Source organism: Lissotriton vulgaris, chromosome 4_1 (assembly GCF_964263255.1).
Source record: "Lissotriton vulgaris chromosome 4_1, aLisVul1.2, whole genome shotgun sequence".
NCBI lineage: Eukaryota > Metazoa > Chordata > Amphibia > Caudata > Salamandridae > Lissotriton > Lissotriton vulgaris.
This window is the reverse complement of record NC_141691.1, coordinates 1,955,225,412-1,955,246,652: the sequence shown is the minus strand read 5'-3', so window position 1 is coordinate 1,955,246,652 and position 21,241 is coordinate 1,955,225,412. Positions and strand designations below refer to the sequence as shown.

At 49.0% G+C, this 21,241-nt stretch overlaps 1 protein-coding gene across 1 annotated transcript in view; it reads left to right on the top strand.

Moving 5' to 3' along the window:
• Positions 1 to 21,241, top strand: part of LOC147724750 (uncharacterized) — a 427,049-nt gene that overhangs the window by 19,214 nt on the left and 386,594 nt on the right. Inside the window, exon 2 of the mRNA XM_086966280.1 lies at positions 5,646 to 5,747. Coding sequence (XP_086822406.1) covers positions 5,646 to 5,747 — 102 coding nt within the window. The remainder of the gene's footprint in view (positions 1 to 5,645; positions 5,748 to 21,241) is intronic.

The following is a 21,241-nucleotide window of genomic DNA, read 5'->3' as shown; positions in this document are numbered from 1 at the left end:
TCAAGTGTCCTTCTCGGTACATCACGTGTGACGTGAACACGTGATCATGTCTACGCGTGACTACGTCACTTGGGGGCGTGGCCAAATGCTGGATGGAGCGGTCTGATAGAGTGATCATGGGAAATGCTCCAAGTAGTGTAAATAACATCATGCAGATTTTACAATGGAGCAATAAATACCATTAGTATTTTTGCTGGAAAGAGCGAGTAAATGCTCTAAATAGTGTAAATAACATTATGTGAATTATAAAGTATGCAATGGGGTAATAAATATCATTAATATTGTTGCTGGGCAGAACGAGGAAAGCGGGTGAAGACAGGTCATTTTTAACGAGTCCTACCCTTAGCAGCAGACATAGCTCACAATATCATCGATAGTAGGGTTACCATAATGATAAGAACTTGTTGGACAAGAATGGATCGTTATGTTTTATAATTAAATGGACCACTCGCAATAGGCCAGGATGGCACTATCGCGGATGGGGACTGTACCATGATTAGTAAAGGTGGTCCATAAAATCAGCTTATGATGTTATGTGCCTGATCTAATGTGGTATGTGTGGACAAAGAATGCGGTGCAACTGAGGGATGTGCATCAAGGTCAACTCCATGTTGTTAGATCAATACATTGCTTAAAAGCACACACCTTCATGGAGGTTATTAATCAAGGGATTTTGGGTGGAGTCATTTACTATTTGTGCCTCGCATCACTGACCCTACTGAGGCTCTAGTGGTTGGTGAAATGGTCAAGCGGTTCTGCAGGACGTTACTTTGTTGTACTAAAGTGGAGTCATTGACTGTTATCAGTGACCCTACTGAGGCTCTAGTTGTTGGTGTGATGGTCAAGCAATTTTACTGGAGGTTATCTTTGTTGTACTGAGTTCCATGGTATTCTCTAGTTTAACTCATTTTTGTGTGTGTACAGTCTATATATCCAATGCTGTTCTTTCTCAAATAAGCATTGTTGGATCTTTTTTCCAGTTTTGATTTGCTCAATTATTGTCCACCTCATATCATTGGTCGTATGGTTCACTTGAAGAAAGTGTTCTGTCAGCCTTGTTGTCACTTTTTTGCACCTGATGGTGCTGCGATGTTCACAGATTCTTTGTTTTATTTTTCTGCTGGTCATGCCTACATATTGGAGGCCACACGGGCATGTTATCAAATAAACTACGTTCACGCTGTTGCAATTTGTGTGTGCCCGTTGTGTCCATACTTTCCAGGTTCTAGTGTAAGCGTTTATGTTGTACTGGTGAGGTGACACACGCATCAATTCCTGCATGGGAAATGGTCCACGATGTTAGGTAGGTCCCAGGCGTTCAGAACAGTGTATGCATTATCCTGTTCTTTCTTCCTTGGGCGTTTGCTCACCAGAGAATCTTTCAAACTCCTTGCTTTTTTTAAAGAGAATAGCGATTTCTCCCTGGGCAGGTTGCCTGTCCTAAGGATTCCCAATGTTTATTAATGGAGCGTGTCACTTGGTTTGAAGCTGTGCTGTAGGTAGTGACACACGTAAGAGGCACTTCATCCTCTGTGGTTCTCTTGTTTTCTAACAGGGCTTCACTCGGTTGGTTGCAAGCTCTTTTCTGGCATTTGTTCAGTATTTTCTCAGAGTACCCTCTATCTGTCAATTTCTTTGTGAGGTCCACTTCTTGCGTGCAATAGTCTGTGTTTTTTCTGCAATTGCGGCGCAACCTAAGGTATTGACCATAGGGCAAATTCTCCCTCAATGCCCTTGAATGGAAGCTCTCGTATCTGAGCAAATTGTTTTTGGCAGTAGGTTTGTGGTGGGTCCTTGTTTCCAGGCCTCTGTTCTCTTTGGTAATCACAATGTCGAGGAACACCATGCTATTGTGGTCCCAAGTGTGGGTGAACTTCAAGTTTCGATCGCAGGTATTAATCCATGAGATGAAATCTGTTAGACCATTGTTAGGTCCTTGCCAAATGACAAGGACGTCGTCGATGTATCTCTACCAGAACATGATATGTGAAGAGAAAGGGTTAAGATCATTCAGTATAAATTTATTTTCAAATTCAAAGACGTAGAGCCCGGCCACACTAGAGGCGAAGGTGCTCCCCATTGAAGTACCCCCAATTTGGAGGTACAGAGCTTCCTCAAATACAAAGTAATTCTTCTTCAAGGCCAATCTGGCGCACTTGAGAATGAAGTGTTTAGGTGTACTGTATGTCCAGTCGGCCTCATCCCGTGCTTTTGTAAGCACTTCCAGGGTTGTCATCTTGAGGAATGCTGGTTAGAGCCTTTCTATGTCAAAGCTTACCAGGATCGTTGTCTCATCTACTGTGATATCCTTCAAAAGGTTGAGTAAACTTTTGGTGTCTTACAAGTAAGTCTCAGTGCTCTGTACCAAAGTTTTTAGAAAAAAGTCACAAAAACGTGACAGGGGTTCCAAAAGAGACCCTATTCCGGAGACGATTGGTCTGCCAGGTGGAAGATTTTCGTTCTTATGCAACTTTGGCAGCGTGTAAAAGTAAGTGACCTTGCCATCACTGTTGGTTAGAAAATCTGCCTCATGTTTAGATATATGCCCCCTGGATTCAGCGTAGTCAACCAGGGATCTGATTTCTTGTCTTAACTCCAGAGTTGGGTTAGATGTCAAAGGAAGATAGTTCCTCGTAGTGGATAATAGTCTCCGGCATTCCGTTTGGTAGGCCATTTTGTCCTGCACAACAACTCCTCCCCCTTTGACCTCTTCAGATCTTCCAGGGCGAGATTTTCTTCCTTACTTATGTTGTGGAAGGGTTGTTTAGTTTCCAATTTTTCAATGTCATTGAAGACGGCTTGTTCGAATATTAGTACCTACATGGGGATTGTGTGTCGAGTGGGTGTGGATGTCGATTTTAGACGTAAGCCCATTTCGCATTGATCTTCATTTGATGATCTGTCGCCTTGTTTCTTGAAGAAAGCTTTGAGCTTCAGTTTTCGAAAGAAACCAGATAACTTGCAATGAAGATTACATTTGTCTAATGTAGACGTCAGGACAAAGCCCGGTCCTTTGTTGAGGACTTTTTCTTCTGTCAATGAAAGGGTCTGGAGGCTAGGTTGGTGACTGAGCCCTGCTGCTGCTTGTCCCCACTTGAGGCTCCCTTGTTTTGCTCCGTGTGTTACTGCCCACTGGGTTCTCCTCTTCCCAATGCACCTGGCTTGTTCCCTTTCTTCTGCCCCTTCTTCTTCTTCCCCTGCCTAAAAAAGGCGGCCTGATGTGTTTTGTGGGAACAAGGTTTGTGGGAATGGTGGTTGCCATCCATACATTGGGAAATGGTGTTGTAGATTAAAGGGGCCTTGAAACCACCCCATCATCTCTGCGTTGTATGTGGGCCACGTGTTTTGGGGTCTGTTCTTCCCTCTTTGTCTGGACCTTCCACTTCCTGTGCTGGAACCACTGCTGGCTGAGGAATCATTGCTGGGCACGTCTGAATCTCTATCTGTCCTCACAGGGGGTGTGAATTCTGGATCCGAGTAAAGATAGGTCTTAACGTATGAAAAACGTTTAAGGTCCTTCTGAAATTTCTGAACCTTCTGTTGGGTTAGGTTGTCTTTATATTCATTGATCTCTTTGTTGAGTTCATCTAGTTTTTTCTTATAGCCAGTGAGGGTGGTTTTAATATGGCTTTCTGTAAGTTGTATTTCAGCCAGCATGGTCTCAGAAAGTCTCAACGCTGTTTTGATGATCAACACAATCCAGTTGTGTGTACAGTGCCACGCGATCTGGGCCCAATCTTTTCAAAACACCGGGTCCTCTAGGAAGATCCGTGGTGGGTTAGTGACCAATAAAACCTTTGGTGCCATGTTATTTCTTAGATATTCTTTTAGGATAGTCCCGTCTCTGAGCCCCACCCTGTTCAATGTTTACGTCCGACCACTGGAAGAAGTGGCCAAACAGAGTGGTCTGACGTTAGTATCGTACGCAGACGACACCCAGTTGGTGGTGGCTCTCAATGGTAACAACGGTCTGGAGGCCCATCACTTCAAGCAGACCCTTACTGACATCACCAACTGGATGACGGCGAATTTCCTCCAGCTCAATGCTGGGAAAACGGAAATACTGCTCTTGGGAAAAAACACCGCAGCCTGGGGCGGTAACTGGTGGCCTGACAGTCTAGGCCAACCGCCTAAGCCTAAGGACTGTGTAAAAAATCTGGGAGTCTGGGTCGACTCTGCATTGAAATTTACTCATCATACAAAAAAAGTTGCAGCTATCTGCTTTGGCATCCTGCGCAACCTAAGACCTACGCTGAAGTTCTTCAACTGTCACACCCGCCAGGTTATTGTCCAAGCTATTATCCTCTCTAGGCTGGATTATGCCAGCTCCCTTTTACTGGGCGCTAATCAGGCGGAAGTTGTTAGACTTCAGAGAGTGCAGAATGCTGCCGCCAGAGCGTTGGTAGGTCTTCTCCGCCACTCTTCAGTGGCGGGAGTTCGGAAAAAACTGCACTGGCTCCCGGTGGGAAAAAGGATTCAGTTTAAGGCACTTTGTCTCGCCTTCAAAATCCTTAAAACCGCCTCCCCCCCGATGCTGTGCCCCCTCCTGACGAAGTATATCCCTGGGAGGCGACTGCGCTCAGCAGGACAACATCTGGTGGTCATTCCCCGTACCAATCTAGCCAGAATGGGCAGTCGTTCCTTCAGCTTGCTCGCTGCCAAGCTCTGGAACAGCCTTCCGGAAAATATTCGTGGCATTCAGGATCTGTTGGCTTTTAGAAAAGCCATCAAAACCCATCTTTTACAGTAACTGTATCTTTTCTCTTCTGGTATTCCCCTTCTTTTTTTAGTTTCGCTCGTAGCGCCGGGACGCCCCTTTGTCTGGGGCAGCCGAGCGCTATATAAGTTCCCAATACAATACAATACAATACAATGAAGCATTGTCCTTATCCTATTTCTTTTCATTTCAGTAAGCTTGTCCCAATCTGTTGTATGTGATATTGTCTGTGCTATGCTTGCATCAGCGAATAGGGAGGGGTCCCCCAAGATCGCATCAACTTCCTGAAATGAAAAGAAATAGAATTAGGACAATAAAAAAAAAAAAAAACAATGAATCCCAGTCGTAGCGGGCATCCTACATGTATAATTATCAGATGAGGACCATACATAACCCAGAGCAGTTTGATATCAGGGCTGAAGCACTGGAATGATGATGGGCTTTTGTCACCGGTTTGTATGGCAAAGAGGAGAACTACAGTGCATTTGGTATAGCTATTAAACCTATAAATTAATACAAGAATATGATTGTGGAATCAGAACCGCATGCTTCATGCGTCTTGGTAACACCTTTTTAGCCCAGAATGTGTGTGATCTCCAACCTTACCCAGTGCTAATGTTGACCTGTGAGTATCCAGCAGACGTGTTGCAGTTTGGGAACAAACATCTTTAGCAAATCCTCGATTAGTCAAGTTTAGCTCAGATCCTAATTCTAACTGGATTCATGATGAGACTCAAAGTACCTGCTCGGTGACTGTTGCACCTGTTTACCGCCATGCATTTTTACAATTGAGCCCTTCCAATGAAAGCAATAATGACAGTCATTTGAGGTTTAGTTCTACTCACAATTAACATTGCCAGCTAACAACCAGATATTGTAAATTGTCATATGACCTGCTGATATTTAACGTGTTCCATTTCGCCCGCAGGAGTCTGGTTTGACCCCCTTGATGATTGCAGTGAGAGAGAACCGGCTGTCTATCGTGGAAAAGCTGCTTGAGTTGGGAGCTAGCCTCTGTGACCGCACCAAGGTAATGAACGAACATTGAGTCAGTGCTGTTGCCTATAGGGGAACTGTGATTGCAAGTCCAGATCCTTCAAAGCAATGATATTTAGTATACAGCCTGAAACTTAAAGGAAATATAGGGCCTCCATTAGTGTTTGGTAGACAGGGTACTCTGCTAAAAATGTAAAAATGTAGAGGGGTACCCTTCTTGCTGAACCGACAGTCTACCCGGTCTGTTCAGTGTCCGTCTGACTGCCATGTTTTTAAAGATGATGCCCCTTGGGCAAACATGAGAACATACCTTGGACAAATAGCCTGTCAGAGCCTTCGCTCTAAGTACCTCTGATCATGTGCCATTTAGAGGGGAGGGTCCAACAAACCTTTTTTAGGTTGAGCCTAGGCAGCGTGCATGCGCAGTCTCTCGAGACATGCTCTGCCTTTTGGATTTTTTAGGTAATTTGGATTGTCCTTTAGAAAGACTTACTTTCTGATGCGTAATCCTTCTTCTTCGTCCCTCCTTTTAGTTGTTTGTTAACAGCCAGGAGCAGCGCCATACTGCTGCTTTCGTTCCACTTTGGAGATTGTCTCTCTGTGTCTGGGACAATTAAAAAAAAATTCCTGTTGGGGCGTGGGTTCATGCTGTCATGTCTATGGAGTGAGTGGGGTGCTTCATCTCAGCACCCCACCGATCTGCCAACCTGAGCTTCAGTGAACCACAAAACCACTGTACCATATTAACTTGCCCAGTATTCTCTTAGGCAAAGCACAAAGAAAACTATAAGTCAGAGGCATAACACAACACCACCATGTTGAATGGCCTCATATTTGCTGGAAAACTTAAGTTTAACTGAGACAAAATCATAAGTTTTGGTCTTAAGTTTAACATAAGTAAAACTTAAGTTTAACTGAGACAAAATCCTAACTTTACTACTCCTAAATGCCCTTTGTGAATACTAAAAGTCGTAAAGTTAGAATTTTGTCTCAGATTAGTTTTGTGAATCGGGTTCAATGATTTTAGTGGGTTATTTAGAGTTTGGCAGACAGGACAGTTTGACATAAACTCGGCAGAGTACTCTGTCCGCCAAACTGACAATCCCCCTGCTGTATTTGGAGTCCGGTGGACCACCATGTTTCCGCCAGCTATGTGCCCCGCTCATTCCACCAGAGGAAATATTACACTGATGACACGACTGACTTGTGATCATCGATGTAATTTTACAAAAACAAACTCACTAAAATATGACACAACTTGCTGAGAAGCTGCATGAAAATGGTGGCAGCTAAGCAATCTTTTAGTGCCTTCAGAGGAGATGTGTGGTGGCAGTTCCTGTGAAGGCACCGAAATCCCCGCTAGGACAATGGAGATCGATGGCATTCGATAGTCCGCCACAGTGGTGGAACAATTATCTCTGCCACCCAAGTGGATTGAAGGCTGCCTGCCAAACACTAAATGTGTGACTTACTCTTCTATTCTCGATCTAACACAAAGTTGAATGCATACAAATATCATTGTTGCTATAACTGGGTATTGTTTGAATATCCGCCCTCAGAGATAAGGACATTGGAGCCCATCAGCCATCCTGCCTGTTCCAAAGCTGGGACACAGCACACCACTTCCTGCCCCAAGGATAGAACAGGAAGTGCAGGGATCAGGACTGTCACATGCCAATGCAATACAACATGATGGAAGACTTGTTCTACTAGAAGGAGAGAAAGATGTGTCAAAGAAATTCATTTAGGATAGTCAAGAATAGGTCAGTAATATACCTGTGTCTGTCGTCATCTGCTTTCGTAGATCCATAACACCCATGTCCTTGGAGGACGAGAAGTTGTCCCTCAACTCAGGTGAGTGACAGAAGGCAATGTATAGCTTTCAGACTCACATCTAAGTTTTATTCAGATGGAGTGGGAGAGCCCGCCGACACCCTCCTCTGCTGCCTACTGAGTACCTGTAGACGGCCACCAGCACTGCTTCCCCTATTCTGCCCGTTCCCCCCGGTGGAGAGGCGAGTCCCCGTCCCACAGAAAGGGATGCACTTGAGCCGGGATCCACTTCAGGGACGGGCTACTGTTGACTCTCCAGTCTTCGGGATGCTACGAGCTGGCGGTGCGGGGAAAGGTGATAGTATGGCTGCGCACCTCTCCGATTCAGATTCCCCCAGCCTGCAACGCTCAACTGCCTGGTTTGCTCTCCCCATGTAGCATGAACGTGGGGACATGACTAGCGGCTGGGGCCCTTGGATGCTGTTTGGACTTATCTTCAAACTAACCAACCAACTGAGACTATTATGTTATGCTATATAATATCCTCATGTTCTGTCTATATTCTTTGTGCTCAGTTCCTGCCAATACTGGAAGATTATATCCACACACTTAGTTTAAATTGCACATCTTTCATAAACACCATTTTAGCCTTTTCCTTTTGTGTTTAGACTCATGTATTTGCTTTGTATCTTATATGAAATCTATGTACTCTGTAGTCCTTGTGTAATGTAACCGGTTCCACTGTAAAGCGCTCTGACACCTTAGGGTAAAGTAAGCGCTATATAAATAAATAATTTATACAGGGATGACAAGAGTGGATGGTTGCACTCACTAGCCATCCTCCCACAGTTTGCACACCCACTCCTTGAGTAGAGGTGGGTGAGCCAAATAATTAACAGGAAGAGCCAGAGTCAAACCAAGGGTCCAGCTTGGCTCTCAGAGCCTGTGCACGAGCCCTGAAAAGGTTTGCTATGCAAATCATACAACAAGAACCATAAAAAATATGATAAAGCCTTTTTTTTAAAGTGTATTTCTTTAACACGTGGAAGCGTTGACATTAGTAGAAAGCATTGAGAGGTACTTATTAAAAGTGACAGTTTTTAAACATGAGCCAATTTTGGACTAAGAGGCATGACATGTAAAGCTTATATTTGCCCCAGATTATTATAGGCCAACAGTATAGCCTATTAAATAAAACAAATTGAGTTTTGTACAGCTAGCATTCTGAACTCACATATTTGAAAGTGCTTTCATACGTGGAAATGACGAAAAAGGAATTTTGGTGAAATAAATTATTTGCCTAAGATCACACACTTTAACCTGGTAAGTTGTGATTTTGAAAGGTTTTCTGATTTCCTTTTGTACAAATCAGCCTCTACATGGGTATCTATTTGTCTTTGTTTCGTTACATTAATGATGTTTTAACCTCTATGCATTTGCTGAAGGTATTGGAATACTTTACATGAGCATCAGTTACATTAACAAAAAGGTCCCATTCATTCTTTTGTAGTGAGGGGGAGATAAAGCGCTTTACCACAGGAAGGTGAGCCGACATGGAGACTTGAACCTGGTTTCCCAGTTTCAAAGTCAGAAGCTCTGGTGGTAATGTCACATCCTGAGGAGAGGGAGGGTGGCAGGCAGATGCCACATAAAAGCTGGTGCCAGCTATGGGCTCGAGGTTGCGACAGTACTTGTAGCTGAGCTAGAGCCAGACTCAAGCTTTCAGCAGCTCGCCCACCACTATTACTGAGTTATGGCGTGTGCCCGTCAAAGGACATGTTGCAAACTGCGATCCCTTTTGAAGAATTCAGCCCTGCGAAATACCGGGCATAAGGAGTTAGACCAATGCATTTTAATACCCGTGTACACATCACCGCATTAAAAAGCATTGGTCATGCATATGTAGCTCCTTAACACCCTTGGGGATCATGAGGTGCTCTAAAAACAGCCTTGTGTGCAGCACTCCCACTCTGCCTGGGAAGGAATTTAGGGGCATATTAGCAAGAACCTCGTTAAAATTATCCCAGTTTTAGCGGCAGGAAACTGCCACTAAAACGGCGATAATGGCTTGCTAATATGCGTTATAGAATTCCAATAGAAGCCCAGGTTAGATGTGCAGGACATCTAACCTGGCCTTCTATTGGAATTCTATAACACATATTAGCAAGCCCATTATCGCCGTGTACAATGCGGATGGAACTTTATTTTATGTGGAAAGCAGTGGGTTACTGCTTTTGTCACAGAGATCTATTTAATACTTGCTGTTCATTAGTTGCAATAACAGTGACCTAAAAACTGTCATCAAAGAGCTCAGCTGCATGTAAACTGCATGGTATAGATTAGAATGTTATGTTTTTCCTCAGTCTTTCATTATCCTTATGTTGCTAAAAGGGGTTTGTTTCGGTAGAAATGCATTCCTATTAGCAAAGCCAACCGCAACCACTGTGGTTGGTATTAAATCCTGCGTTCGTGCTTCTCCAGTCAAACACTCATAATAATCGCCTTTAAGTATGGATGACGTGTTTCCTACACTTTGCAATCGTCTTTTCATTTATTTTTCATTTTATTTTTGTAAACTTTGATTAATTTACCATTTCCTCGAATGATTTGCACATGTATGAGTTATAGTCTCAGCATAATGTGTGCAATGTGTGTGTGAGGTAAAGTTCTCTGACGCCCTAAAGTGGTATGAGTGGCACTATAAAGCAAATTAAATGGATGTGAGAGAGGGGCTGTGGAGAGATGAGGGGCACTGGTGGAGCATGATAGTGAGGGAATCTGTGGTCAAGGTGGTCATTGTAGAACCGGGCACCATCAGTGCTAAGGCCACCCTGAGAGAGTGAGTCAGTGATGTCTGTCATTGTGGTGTTTGAGTGAAAGCATAAATGTAAATGTAAATGTCATGGTACTTATAGAGCGCACTGTCACCAGACGGCCACCTTGCGGTGTCGCCTATTCGGCTTCCTGGTGCTGATACTCATACCGCTGTAGAACCCCTCCTGGCTTTCCCTGTGAAGTGTCCACTCCTGGGCACCCCCAGGGTGAAGCCAGGCATGCTTAGCGCTGTTGTGGTAGTACTGTATAGGCAGAGGACAGGAGTTGGATTTCTAACTTCTAAGTGATAAAAGGTGTTTAGCCGTGTTACAATGGCCTGGTCATTTTACACTGTCTGTTCGAAGAGACTGATGAATGTTAAGAATTGTCCATGGTACTGCAAGCAGCTCAGCTGTAGTGGTCAAAGGAGGTGTAAAATGATGTGTGATGATGTGAGGAGGATGTGCAATGAACTTCACTGCTTAGTTTTGATTCACGAGAAAGTGTCACTCTAAGGGGTAGGGTTACAAACATTTTGTGCTGGGTTAGCATCACAAATGAAACGCTAACCAGCATAAAATGTATTTTGCTAATTTACTTTCTAGTGCAACACTTGTTTGGCGCAGAAAAGTACCCTGAAAGTAATGCAAAGCAGCGCAAAGCACTGCTTTACATTTCTTAGCTACCACCCATGCCTTTTGACGTGAAACCCTATCTACAGACAATAGTAGACAGGGTTTAGTGCCAAAAGTTAACGGCATTTAAAAGGAGGTGTTAAGTAGAGAAATGTTTTTATTTCTCCCTTCTTTTCCGACTTTGCATGCCTGCTGCACTGTGCAGCACACATGCAAAGTAGGAAAAGGTTTAAAGTGTGTCTTGAGGGGGCGTGGCTTAGCAAGCCACGATGGCGGCTGTGTCCTGCTGAGGCTCCGCGATCGGGCTAGCATCTTGCCCAGTTCCCGAGATCGCCGGGAGCCTCAACTCGCCCAAAAAAGCACCTGTGATGCCCCCGCGCACTGGGGCATCCATCGAATGACCTGGAACTGCTGCGGGCGGACGGCGCGAGCCGGACTGTCTCCTGCCGGAGCCGAGCGGCGCCGACCCTGAAAATGGCGGGCGCAGCTCTGACCTGCGAACGAGCGAGCCACTGAGGACCGGCTCCCTGAACGGCGGCCCCAGAGGACGCGGCCGGCCGACAGCTGCAGAGGAACCTGCCGAGGCGATGAGACCAGCCCACGGGGGGTGCGCACCGGACGGCGCCTTCCTCCGTTTCAGCGCCCCGACACACAAGATGGCGGCCGCCGCCCAGGGGCTCCGATGCACCGGAGCTGTCTTCCCGCCGGGAGCCTGACCGGCCTCCAGATTCGGCCAACCTACCACCGCGGACTACGGGGAGCCGACGAGCGAGCCGCCTATGCGAGGCTGGGCGCTCCAGAAGCCAGCAACCTTCACCGAGGGCGGTGAGTGCAGATCTCTCCCCCCTCCCCCGAGGATTTCGACGCCGGCACCCCGGTGGCCCCCTCCTCCCTCCGGGCCCCGTGGGAGATCATTGTACACGTCGCCACCTGACCGGGAGACCCAGAACGCGTTCACCGCCACAAACAGCCCGGTGGACACGGGCGCCTGACCCTAAGATGGCGCCCATTGAGGCCTAACGCCGAAGAAAAACGCGAACCTCGCCCCGAGGGTAGGAGTGCCCCACTCGTGCTGGAGAAGGTACCGGTGGCCATCTGCCGCCCCGGAGCCCGCTGGTCCACGTCACCTGACCTTTGCCCTGCCGATTGGCGCTGACACTGTGCCACACCCCCCCCCCGGGGAGGAGAGGACGCCCACGCGACCCCCCCGCAGTCGGACCCACCGGCTCCGGCGGCCGCAAACCACCCCTGACACCCCTGGTGGGGGCTCCCAGGAGTGAGACGGACCCCGCCTCGGAGCCGGAGGGAACTGAGGGAGCCGACCGGCACTGAGCTGCCACCTACCCGGCGACGTTGTGAGGCGACGACCTGCCGCCCTCGAGGCACACGACGATCCGGGGGCCCCCCCCTATTTGACAGCACCCATGGGGAAACCGAAGGCCTCTCAGGTGACGGCTGTCCCTGAAACGGCCGTCGAGAAGATGCCACACACGAGGACGTGGACGCAGGCCAATGCGTCGCAAACCGACCCTACGCTATCCGCGAAGCTGGACCAGGTGTTGGCGGCAATCGAAATGTCTCGTCTTTCAATGGAGGAGAGGTTGGGCACCCTGACGACGGACATTAGCCTAATCCGGGATGAACACCGTAAGCTGGTTGAGCGGATCGTGACCGAGCTACAACCCGCGGTGAAATCGCAGGAGGCAGACATGCAGGAGGTCCTGCGCCGCATGGCGACCCTGGAGGAGCGCACAGTGGATTTAGAGGGGCGCTCGAGACGATGTAACATCCGCGTCCTGGGCCTGCCGGAGGGGATTGAAAACTCGGACCCTCTGGCCTACATGGAATCCTGGACTAAATCGTTCACCCCGGACTGCGACCGGTCGCCGTACTTCTCCATCGAGAGGGCCCACAGGGTCCCGGCCCGGGCGCCCAAACCCGGTCTTCCTCCACGACCCATGCTAGCTAAATTCTTGCACTTCCGAGACCGAGATGCGGTGCTCCGTGCGGCCCGGACGGCGGGCCCCCTGCAGGTGGAAGACCAACATGTCATGGTGTTCCCGGACTATGCTCGAGAGGTCCAACAGCGACGATCCACGTTTCTGGAAGTCAAGAGGCGCCTCCGGGCAAACGATCTTCAATACTCCTTGCTGTTCCCTGCTCGCCTTAAAGTGATCCACAAAGGGAAAGCCCTCTTCTTCGATACGGCGGCGGATGCGCAGGATTGGACTGAATTTCATTGCCCGCTGATCCCTAAACCCGGACCCCAGAGGACACGCAACGATGACTCCAGACGATCCAGGAGACGGGGCGCGAGCCGTGCTCGATCAGGCCGCCCCAAGAGCCAGGCATCCTCCCCCACGGGCTCACCCGACCTCACACAAATCATGCAGGAGCGACGAGACGCCCTACGAGCGGTGACCGAACTGCACACGTCACCCCCGGCTTCGGACCTGGAAGGTCAGCCACACCTGTTCACCCCTGAAAAAGACAGGGACAGCGATGGGACTATGTCGGGATTTGGCCCAATCTCTTCCCCCCTCGTTGTGGCACTCACATTGGACGCTGCCCTGGCCAGCCAGCCTGCCACCTCTTCATGAAAGTTGAACTGTCAACTGCTATATCCTTCTCATGGTTGCCTGCTGTATTGCGCGAAGTCTAGGAGCCTAGACTGATTTGCCAAATGACTGTAAGCGCTAGCGAGCGATAGACATTTCTCCTGCTAGAGCCCGACCCGCGCACAGGCCCAGCAGCGACATACGCTGCCACCCCCACGGATATTTGTTGAATTTCTCCCCTAGTGGGACACTAGTTTGGATATGCCACCCCCGGTGATGTATCCTCAGTATTGGGACAGTTGCCCACCCAAGGTTCTAGTTGTTGTTAATTCCCCAAGTCCCCCCCCCACGTTTGAGGAAGCTTGGCGCGCAGGAGCACATGTGACACATACACACGGGCGGCCCACGGGGGCTGTAGGGGGGCCCTTTTCCCAACCACGTCACCCTAGGAATGGCAGTCCCCCACTCAGACAATAATATCCTTACACTGAACGTACGGGGCCTACACACGCCTAGTAAGCGCTACTCTGTGTACTCCTACATTAGGCGCATGTCAGCCGGTATAGCATTTCTGCAGGAGACACACATTAACGCTGCTGAATTTACTTGTTTGCAGGCCAAATGGCGATGGATCATCTGTGCCACACAATATTCAGCGTTTGCGCGCGGCGCTTTAATCTGGGTAAGGCCAGGTACTCCCTTCCGGGTGCTCCGGCGGGTGGTAGATAGAGAGGGCAGGTATGCGCTTCTGGAGGGAATACTTGATGGACAGGGAGTACTCCTTGGCAGCATTTACGCCCCTAACACGGATCAGGATCAGTTCTGGGATCACCTTACAGGCGTCTTGGCCCAGTTCACTACAGTTCCGTGGGTGCTGGGAGGTGACTTTAACTGCACACTGGACCCCACCCTGGACCGCTCACATCCTCCCCCCACGCACTCCCCGGCCCCCCGACAGGCAGACCTCTTCAGGACATGGACCACGCACTGGGCGCTCACTGACGCATGGCGACACCTACACCCACTGGCTCACATTTACTCCTTCCACTCGATTCCACACAACCTCCGAGTCCGCCTAGACCGTTTCCTCTGCTCTGCACCAATCCTCCCTAAGATAACTTCCACAGATTACCTGGGTCGGATCCTCTCAGATCATGACGCCCACATCATACGTCTGACCTGGCGCCCCCCACACCCACCGGTCCCCACCTGGCGCCTCCCTAGAGACTGCCTCTCGAATCCAGTTTTCAGGGACACACACAAAACCAGCGTACAAGATTACTTTACACTCAACGAGAACACAGCGTCGTCGGTACTGGTGGAGTGGGACGCGTTCAAAGTGGTGGCGAGGGGAGAATGCATCAAACAGGTAGTAGGGGTCCGCCGCACCTTGGAGCGGACGCTCTTAACCACAGAACAAGCTCTGGCCGCACTCACTAAACGACCTGACGACTCGGAGGAACACGCCGTGCTCACGGCCGAGGCTAAGACGGAGTATCAGACTGCCTGCGCTGACCTCCGAAAATACAATTTTAGGGCATACGCCTCTAGGGTACACAAGGACAGAGACAAAACCGGGGCGCTACTGGCCTGGATGGCGAGGCAGGACACCGAAATCAAGCCATTCACGGATATTATCAACCCGGAAGGTGTACTAGTGCAATCGCAGGCCGAGATTCTCCTGGCATTCCAGCGTCATTATACGCAAGTGTACGGAGCCCCGATCCACTGTTCCCCGTTTTCTGTGGATCACTTTTTAGACCCTCTGACGTTGCCCACGATATCTGATGACGACAAGCGCACACTCGACGCCAAGATAATTCCCTCTGACATCACCCAGGCGATACGTGCCATGTCTCGGAATAAAGCGCCGGGATTGGACGGCTTCCCACTAGAATACTACTTGACATTCTCTCCCCTGGTGGTCCCCCGTCTGTCACGGATGTTCGTGGCGTCTCTTCATCTAGGGAGGTTACCTCAGTCGCTGCGGGAGTCCGTGATTGTCACCTTTCCCAAGCCCCACAGAGATCCGCTCCACATGGGGTCATATCGGCCCATCACACTCCTGTCGGCCAACTGTAAGATCCTAGGGAAGATTCTAGCTGATCGATATGCACAGGTCATACGCCCACTGGTCCACCCCGACCAATGCGACTTCGTTCCAGGGAGGAACACCTCCCAGAACCTCCGCCGAGTCTTCCATATTCAAGACCAAGTGCGCGACAGATTTCCCCGCGCCGCCTGCCTCATTATGGACCTGGAGAAGGCGTTCGACACCCTCACCTGGCCCTATCTGTTCTCAGTCCTGCGGCGCCTCAATATCGGCCCGACGCTCATGGCATACACACGCCTCCTGTACACCGATCTCACCACTCGAGTCCGTATCGGGAGACGCATCTCACCAGCGTTTTTTTAAGTTCGACGAGGCACAAGACAAGGGTGCCCCCTGTCGCCTCTCTTATTTGCGCTGGCTGTCGAACCGCTGGCGGTTCGGCTGCGCCAGGAAGGTGTAGACTGGGGCATACCGCTTGCAGACGGCACCCATTGCGTGTCCATGTACGCGGATGATCTTCTCATATATGTCCGAGACATTGAAACGGACCTAGCCCCCATTGGGGCAACATTGGCGGAATTTGCAGACGCCTCGGGACTACAGGTGAACTGGGACAAGTCCACAGTCTACCCCCTACACCCGGGCCTGCCCCCCCGGGAAGTTGAGCTCGGGCCGCGTAAACTCTTATGGTCCGCGGAGGCTCCCCGGTACCTCGGTGTCCGCTTGTACCATTCTCCAGCAGACATTTTTGAGGGTAACCACCGCAAGGTGCTGGCTAGTCTGCGCCCGACTGTCGCCTTCTGGAATAAGCTACCGTTGGCCCCGATAGGGCGGATAGCCCTAGCTAAAATGGTGATGCTTCCCCGACTCCTTTACCACTTCACAAATTTACCGGTGATACCACCCAGGTCCTTCTTCCGCGACGTTGACTCCCTCTTAGGGACCCTTATCTGGGGTGCAAGCCGACACAGGGTCGCCCTGAAAACCCTTCAACTCCCCACGACGCAGGGGGGGCTCGGGGCTCTGTCCTTCGAGGCATATTTCCTCGCGGCACAGCTCCAATGGCTATCCTACTGGACGGCGGACCATTATCCTCAGGAGACTGTCACCTCGACCGGCAGAGTCGCGACCCCGGAACTCACCCGTCTTCTCCTCCCGGGCACCAAGCCACGGCGCACATACCCCCTCCATGTGGCGATAGCGCGCCAATGCATGTTGCGGATCCATCGGTTGTCCCCCAGTAGGCCCCCGTACTCCCCACTGCTACCGTTGATAGGCAGCCCTAGGCAGGACTCCTACTTCACGGCTCCACTGCTCACCGAATGGTCCCAATGTGGCATCACGGATCTGGAATTGCTCTTCGAGGAGGGTCAGTTGAAGCCACTCAACCGCCTGGTCGCAGAATACGGGCTCCCCCCAGGCCAATTCCTCAGATATAGGCAGCTGCTTGATGGGTACCGGCCCCATTTCAATCTCCAAACTGGCGAGCCAGACACGCATCCAGTAATACATGCTATCCTACATATGGGGGTTGGACGCCACTTGGTCACCTGGCTATACAAATCCATCCGGGAACTCTCACACGCTCCCCTGACGGCCTTGCGTGCTACATGGTAGGAGGACATAGGTCGCGCTTTACACGACTCAGAGTGGACTAAAGCACTTGAGGCCCCAAAACGCGTATCTAGGAACGCCTGCTTCAAAAACATCCAATACTATATACTACACAGGGCGTACCTCACCCCAGCGCGATTGCAGAAGTTCTACCCCTCCACGCCATTCCTATGCCCCAGATGCTGTTCCCCTGCTGCAGATTTCCGTCATATGTTTTGGAGTTGTCCCAACCTTCAACCCTTTTGGCGGGCGGTACACGACACACTGTCGGAACTCACAGGTCTCACTACACTGGCCACCTGGGAGTCCAGCGCACTGGGCATCCTCCACGTCTCTAAGCAAGAACCGGTGCATAGACGCTTCGTGTCCTTAGCGCTCCTGTTGGCAAATAGATGCATAACCATGCACTGGCGATCCCCGGAGGGCCCCCCTATAGCACAATGGAAGGGGGCGGTTGGTAAATGGGGGGCAGCGGAGGAGGATGCTCTGAGAGAAGAAGAAGCCAGGGGCGCGCGAAAAATTCCCATCTCCATGGAATGGGCCATGCTCCTCCACAGCTTCCGGCAGTCCGCGCAGGTAGGAGACCCACCTACCCCTCCCCCCCCCCCTCGCCCGAGAAGGCCAGTAGCCTCTACCTGGTGTAAGCCACCCCGCGGTCGAGTCCCGGTACCCCCTGTATCCTAATCAAATTCTCATATGTCATGCCACCCATCTAGTCCCTCGCCTGGGCGGAATGTATCCACCCCCCTGCCATTCCTCTCCTTTATCCCCCCCCCCATTTTGGAGCACAGACTGCGTGGCTCCGTGCCCCCCCCCGTCCCCCCGACACCCGCCGCCAGTATCCCCCTGCTTAGACCCTGCAAGCGCCCACATGCTTCCCTCCCACTGTTTTATCCCCCCTGTTCACTGGTAACACTGTTATATGGACAGTACAGACCCCCGATCCGGCACTATTATGGCGGGAACCTGCCTGCCTGTCATTCTTCATCGCCCCCATGGCGACGCTGTTCCACTATCTCCCAGCCTGCAGGCATATTCGCACGATCATAATGTACTGATTAACTGAGGAAATATGTGTTTGTACCAGTTATATAAAACAAGAAAACGTTGCACGCCTAGCTGTTCGTGGCTGAATGTTGAGGCCACGTCGGCGGATTATTTACACTGTACTGATATACTTTGCTGCAACAATAAAAACAAATTTAAATATAAAAAAAAAAGGTTTAAAGTGTGTCTTGGTATGGTATTTAGTACTGGAAGTGTAGCCTTCTAGTGCGAAATCTATCCTAGACTCAGTCATGCACCGTAGCGCTATGGCTCTAAGGTGTGTGCCTGGCGCATGGTAGTGGAAATCAGCGTTGACACTAGGAAGAGGAGATATGATGACCTCCTGCTCACTCTCCGTCACGCAGCGCAGCTTTTTTGGCTCCTGCGCTGCGTTCCGTGACTTTTTGGAAACTCTGGACCCAATTGTCACACATTTGGTCATTCAGGGCCTTATTTATGAGAAGTGTTGCATTGCTGCAACACTTTTCTGTGTGCCCTCCTTGTGACTCCATGGATGCGTCTCATGTGAAAGGGCCTGCGTCACCTCTATACCTTCCATGAGGCAGGTGTAAGATTTTGACGCATTGCCGACCTAGAAGTGGCGCAGTGAAATTTCATAGATTTCACTGCGCCACTCCTACAACCCTTTCTTGCAGGGCCAGGGGAACGCCCACCATGCATACATTATACCTGACGTAGATATAACGTAGCGCAGGAGTTTACGAAGTGACGCATCTCCCTAGACACAATGGCGGCGTAAATGTGTCGCAGAGGCTCATAAATAAGGCCCTGAATGCCTCTCATGGGTTCAATGAAATCATGAAATTTCACACATACGCATTCTCAAGCCTTGGCAGCCATGATAATTACCCATACAGAGTTCATTGCTCATAAACACAAACTCAGCATCCGGTTGTAATACACGCATGCAACTGGTTGCCTAGAGTTTCCTCAGGTATATTTTCTTTAAAAGCAGTATAATTTGTACAAAGAAACTATTGCTATTTTTATTGTGTGAGGCTTTTCTTCTGCGGTTTGTCTGTGATGCACCCTAAGTGCTTCGAGCTGAGACACAACAAGAAAGTGTAAGCAAAGTTAGAAGCAGAATAAGAAACCACCAGGCTACACTCTTGAATGATTTAATAAATTGCCCGAGAACGTTAAAATTAGGTTTTGCACAAAAAAAACTCACAAAAAAACTCAGCGAGTCTCCCGACCAATAAAACTGTTAGTTGCAGGAACGGTTACCATAGAGAGGCCGGTCTCCACTCTCCTGGCTGAGGAGTGATGGGAATGCAAATTAAAGGACCCAAGCCGCAAAAAAAGGTCAACAGGGGATGTGGGAGTTCTTTTTAACAGGACAGAGCAGCCTGCTTTTGCTGGTGACCTTTCAATGGAGTTATTGCCCCCGGGCCTCTTCTTTTCAGATGCTGTTACGCTATTTCTGCAGAGAAACAATGCAAATAACATTCGGGGTGCAAGGCGTACTCTCAAATTGAATAGTTAATGACCGCCATTGACGGGATGGGGGCTGTAAATCAATGCAACAAAAGCTGTGTTTTTATTGGCCAGCTCTGCGAGGATGCGGTGAGGATGCTCAGGTGAAGCAAGCGGGCCCATTTCAGTGAACTTAACCCTTTCACTGACGGGTGTTTGCCCACCTCGGTGCAGAGCTCTTTTTTTTTTCTTTTTTTTTTTTTTTTTTTACAAATAACGGCATTAGGTTGGTGACGCACATGTAACTCTTCCTGTCTTTGTGCACCGAAATAAATGTCAAGTTTTGGGCACATTTGGGCTATGTATTTTTACAAACGTGCATCAATCAATACTTCATTCCGGCCCGAATATATAATGAAAAATGTGGATGTTTTCAATTCTTTTACAGCACGTTGTATAATGTTTTGTTTAATTTCTCGAATGGACAAACATAATTCCCAGAACAGTAACCAAGAAAATGTTGTCCTGAATGTCTGTAGTTTGCAATAGCAAATGTGTGTAGAGGCGTTGCTTCAGAGGGGGTATTTGGGGTATTACACCCCGTATTAAATGTATTAATTAATAAATAGGTACAGGTACTTTCAGTCGGGTATGATAAGGTGTCTATCGGATTTCACCTGGGATTTTTAAATACTCACTTAGACAAAAAACACACACTCTTCTGTTTTGAAGGTCTTCAAATATGGGTATTTTACAAAACACTGGGTTTAAAGTACTCTTCACAATTCTCCATTCCATTGGCCCTTAAGCCACTCCCATGCGCTGCTTCTCGTACAATAGTGATCACGATATGCCAGCCTGATTGTCGGGAATCTGAAATCCCCCCCACACACACAACGGAAATCTGAAATACCCCCCCCCCCTTCTCCCCCCCCCCCCCCCCCCCCGACAAGTCTTACTGACCAATCTACGCCTCTGAATACATGTTTGTGTTTTCTATGGTAATCTGGTCTCCACAAGTAAATATGAAAGTAGCACAGATATCATTGTGGCAGAATAAGTATTGTACACTGTTTATTTAATGACGTGTGTAAAACTCAGGACTATATGTAACATACACATACTATATATGTTCACATTTTGTTTATCCTAAGAAATAATTCAGCGCAATCTAGATCTCCCTATCCTCAAATGGCTGGCCACCAGAACACTGAACAGGATACTTGTTAGACTTTTAGCAATTTATTTTTCATAAAAGTGGTAATTCCCTCCAGTCTCTCTCATATAGGAAGACATCTCTGCCATGTCTTGGCCTCCACCTGTATTCCTCTCGGTCTCTTGAGCATGGGGTCTAAGACTTGTACGTGTTTTCTACAGGTTCAGGGTGCTTACAGGCGATAAACTAGGTCAAGGCCATTTTGGAAATGTGAAAAGTCAGTTCAAGCTATGTGTGTTTGTTCTCAAGTAAGTATTACCGTTTTCTTTATGGAAACCTACCACAATTATATATTTTTAACATCTACACCTTCTAAAGCTTCTATTGCTGCATGCCTGACCTCCCTCACCCTGATTGCCTGGCCACGAGATTGTGCAGAAC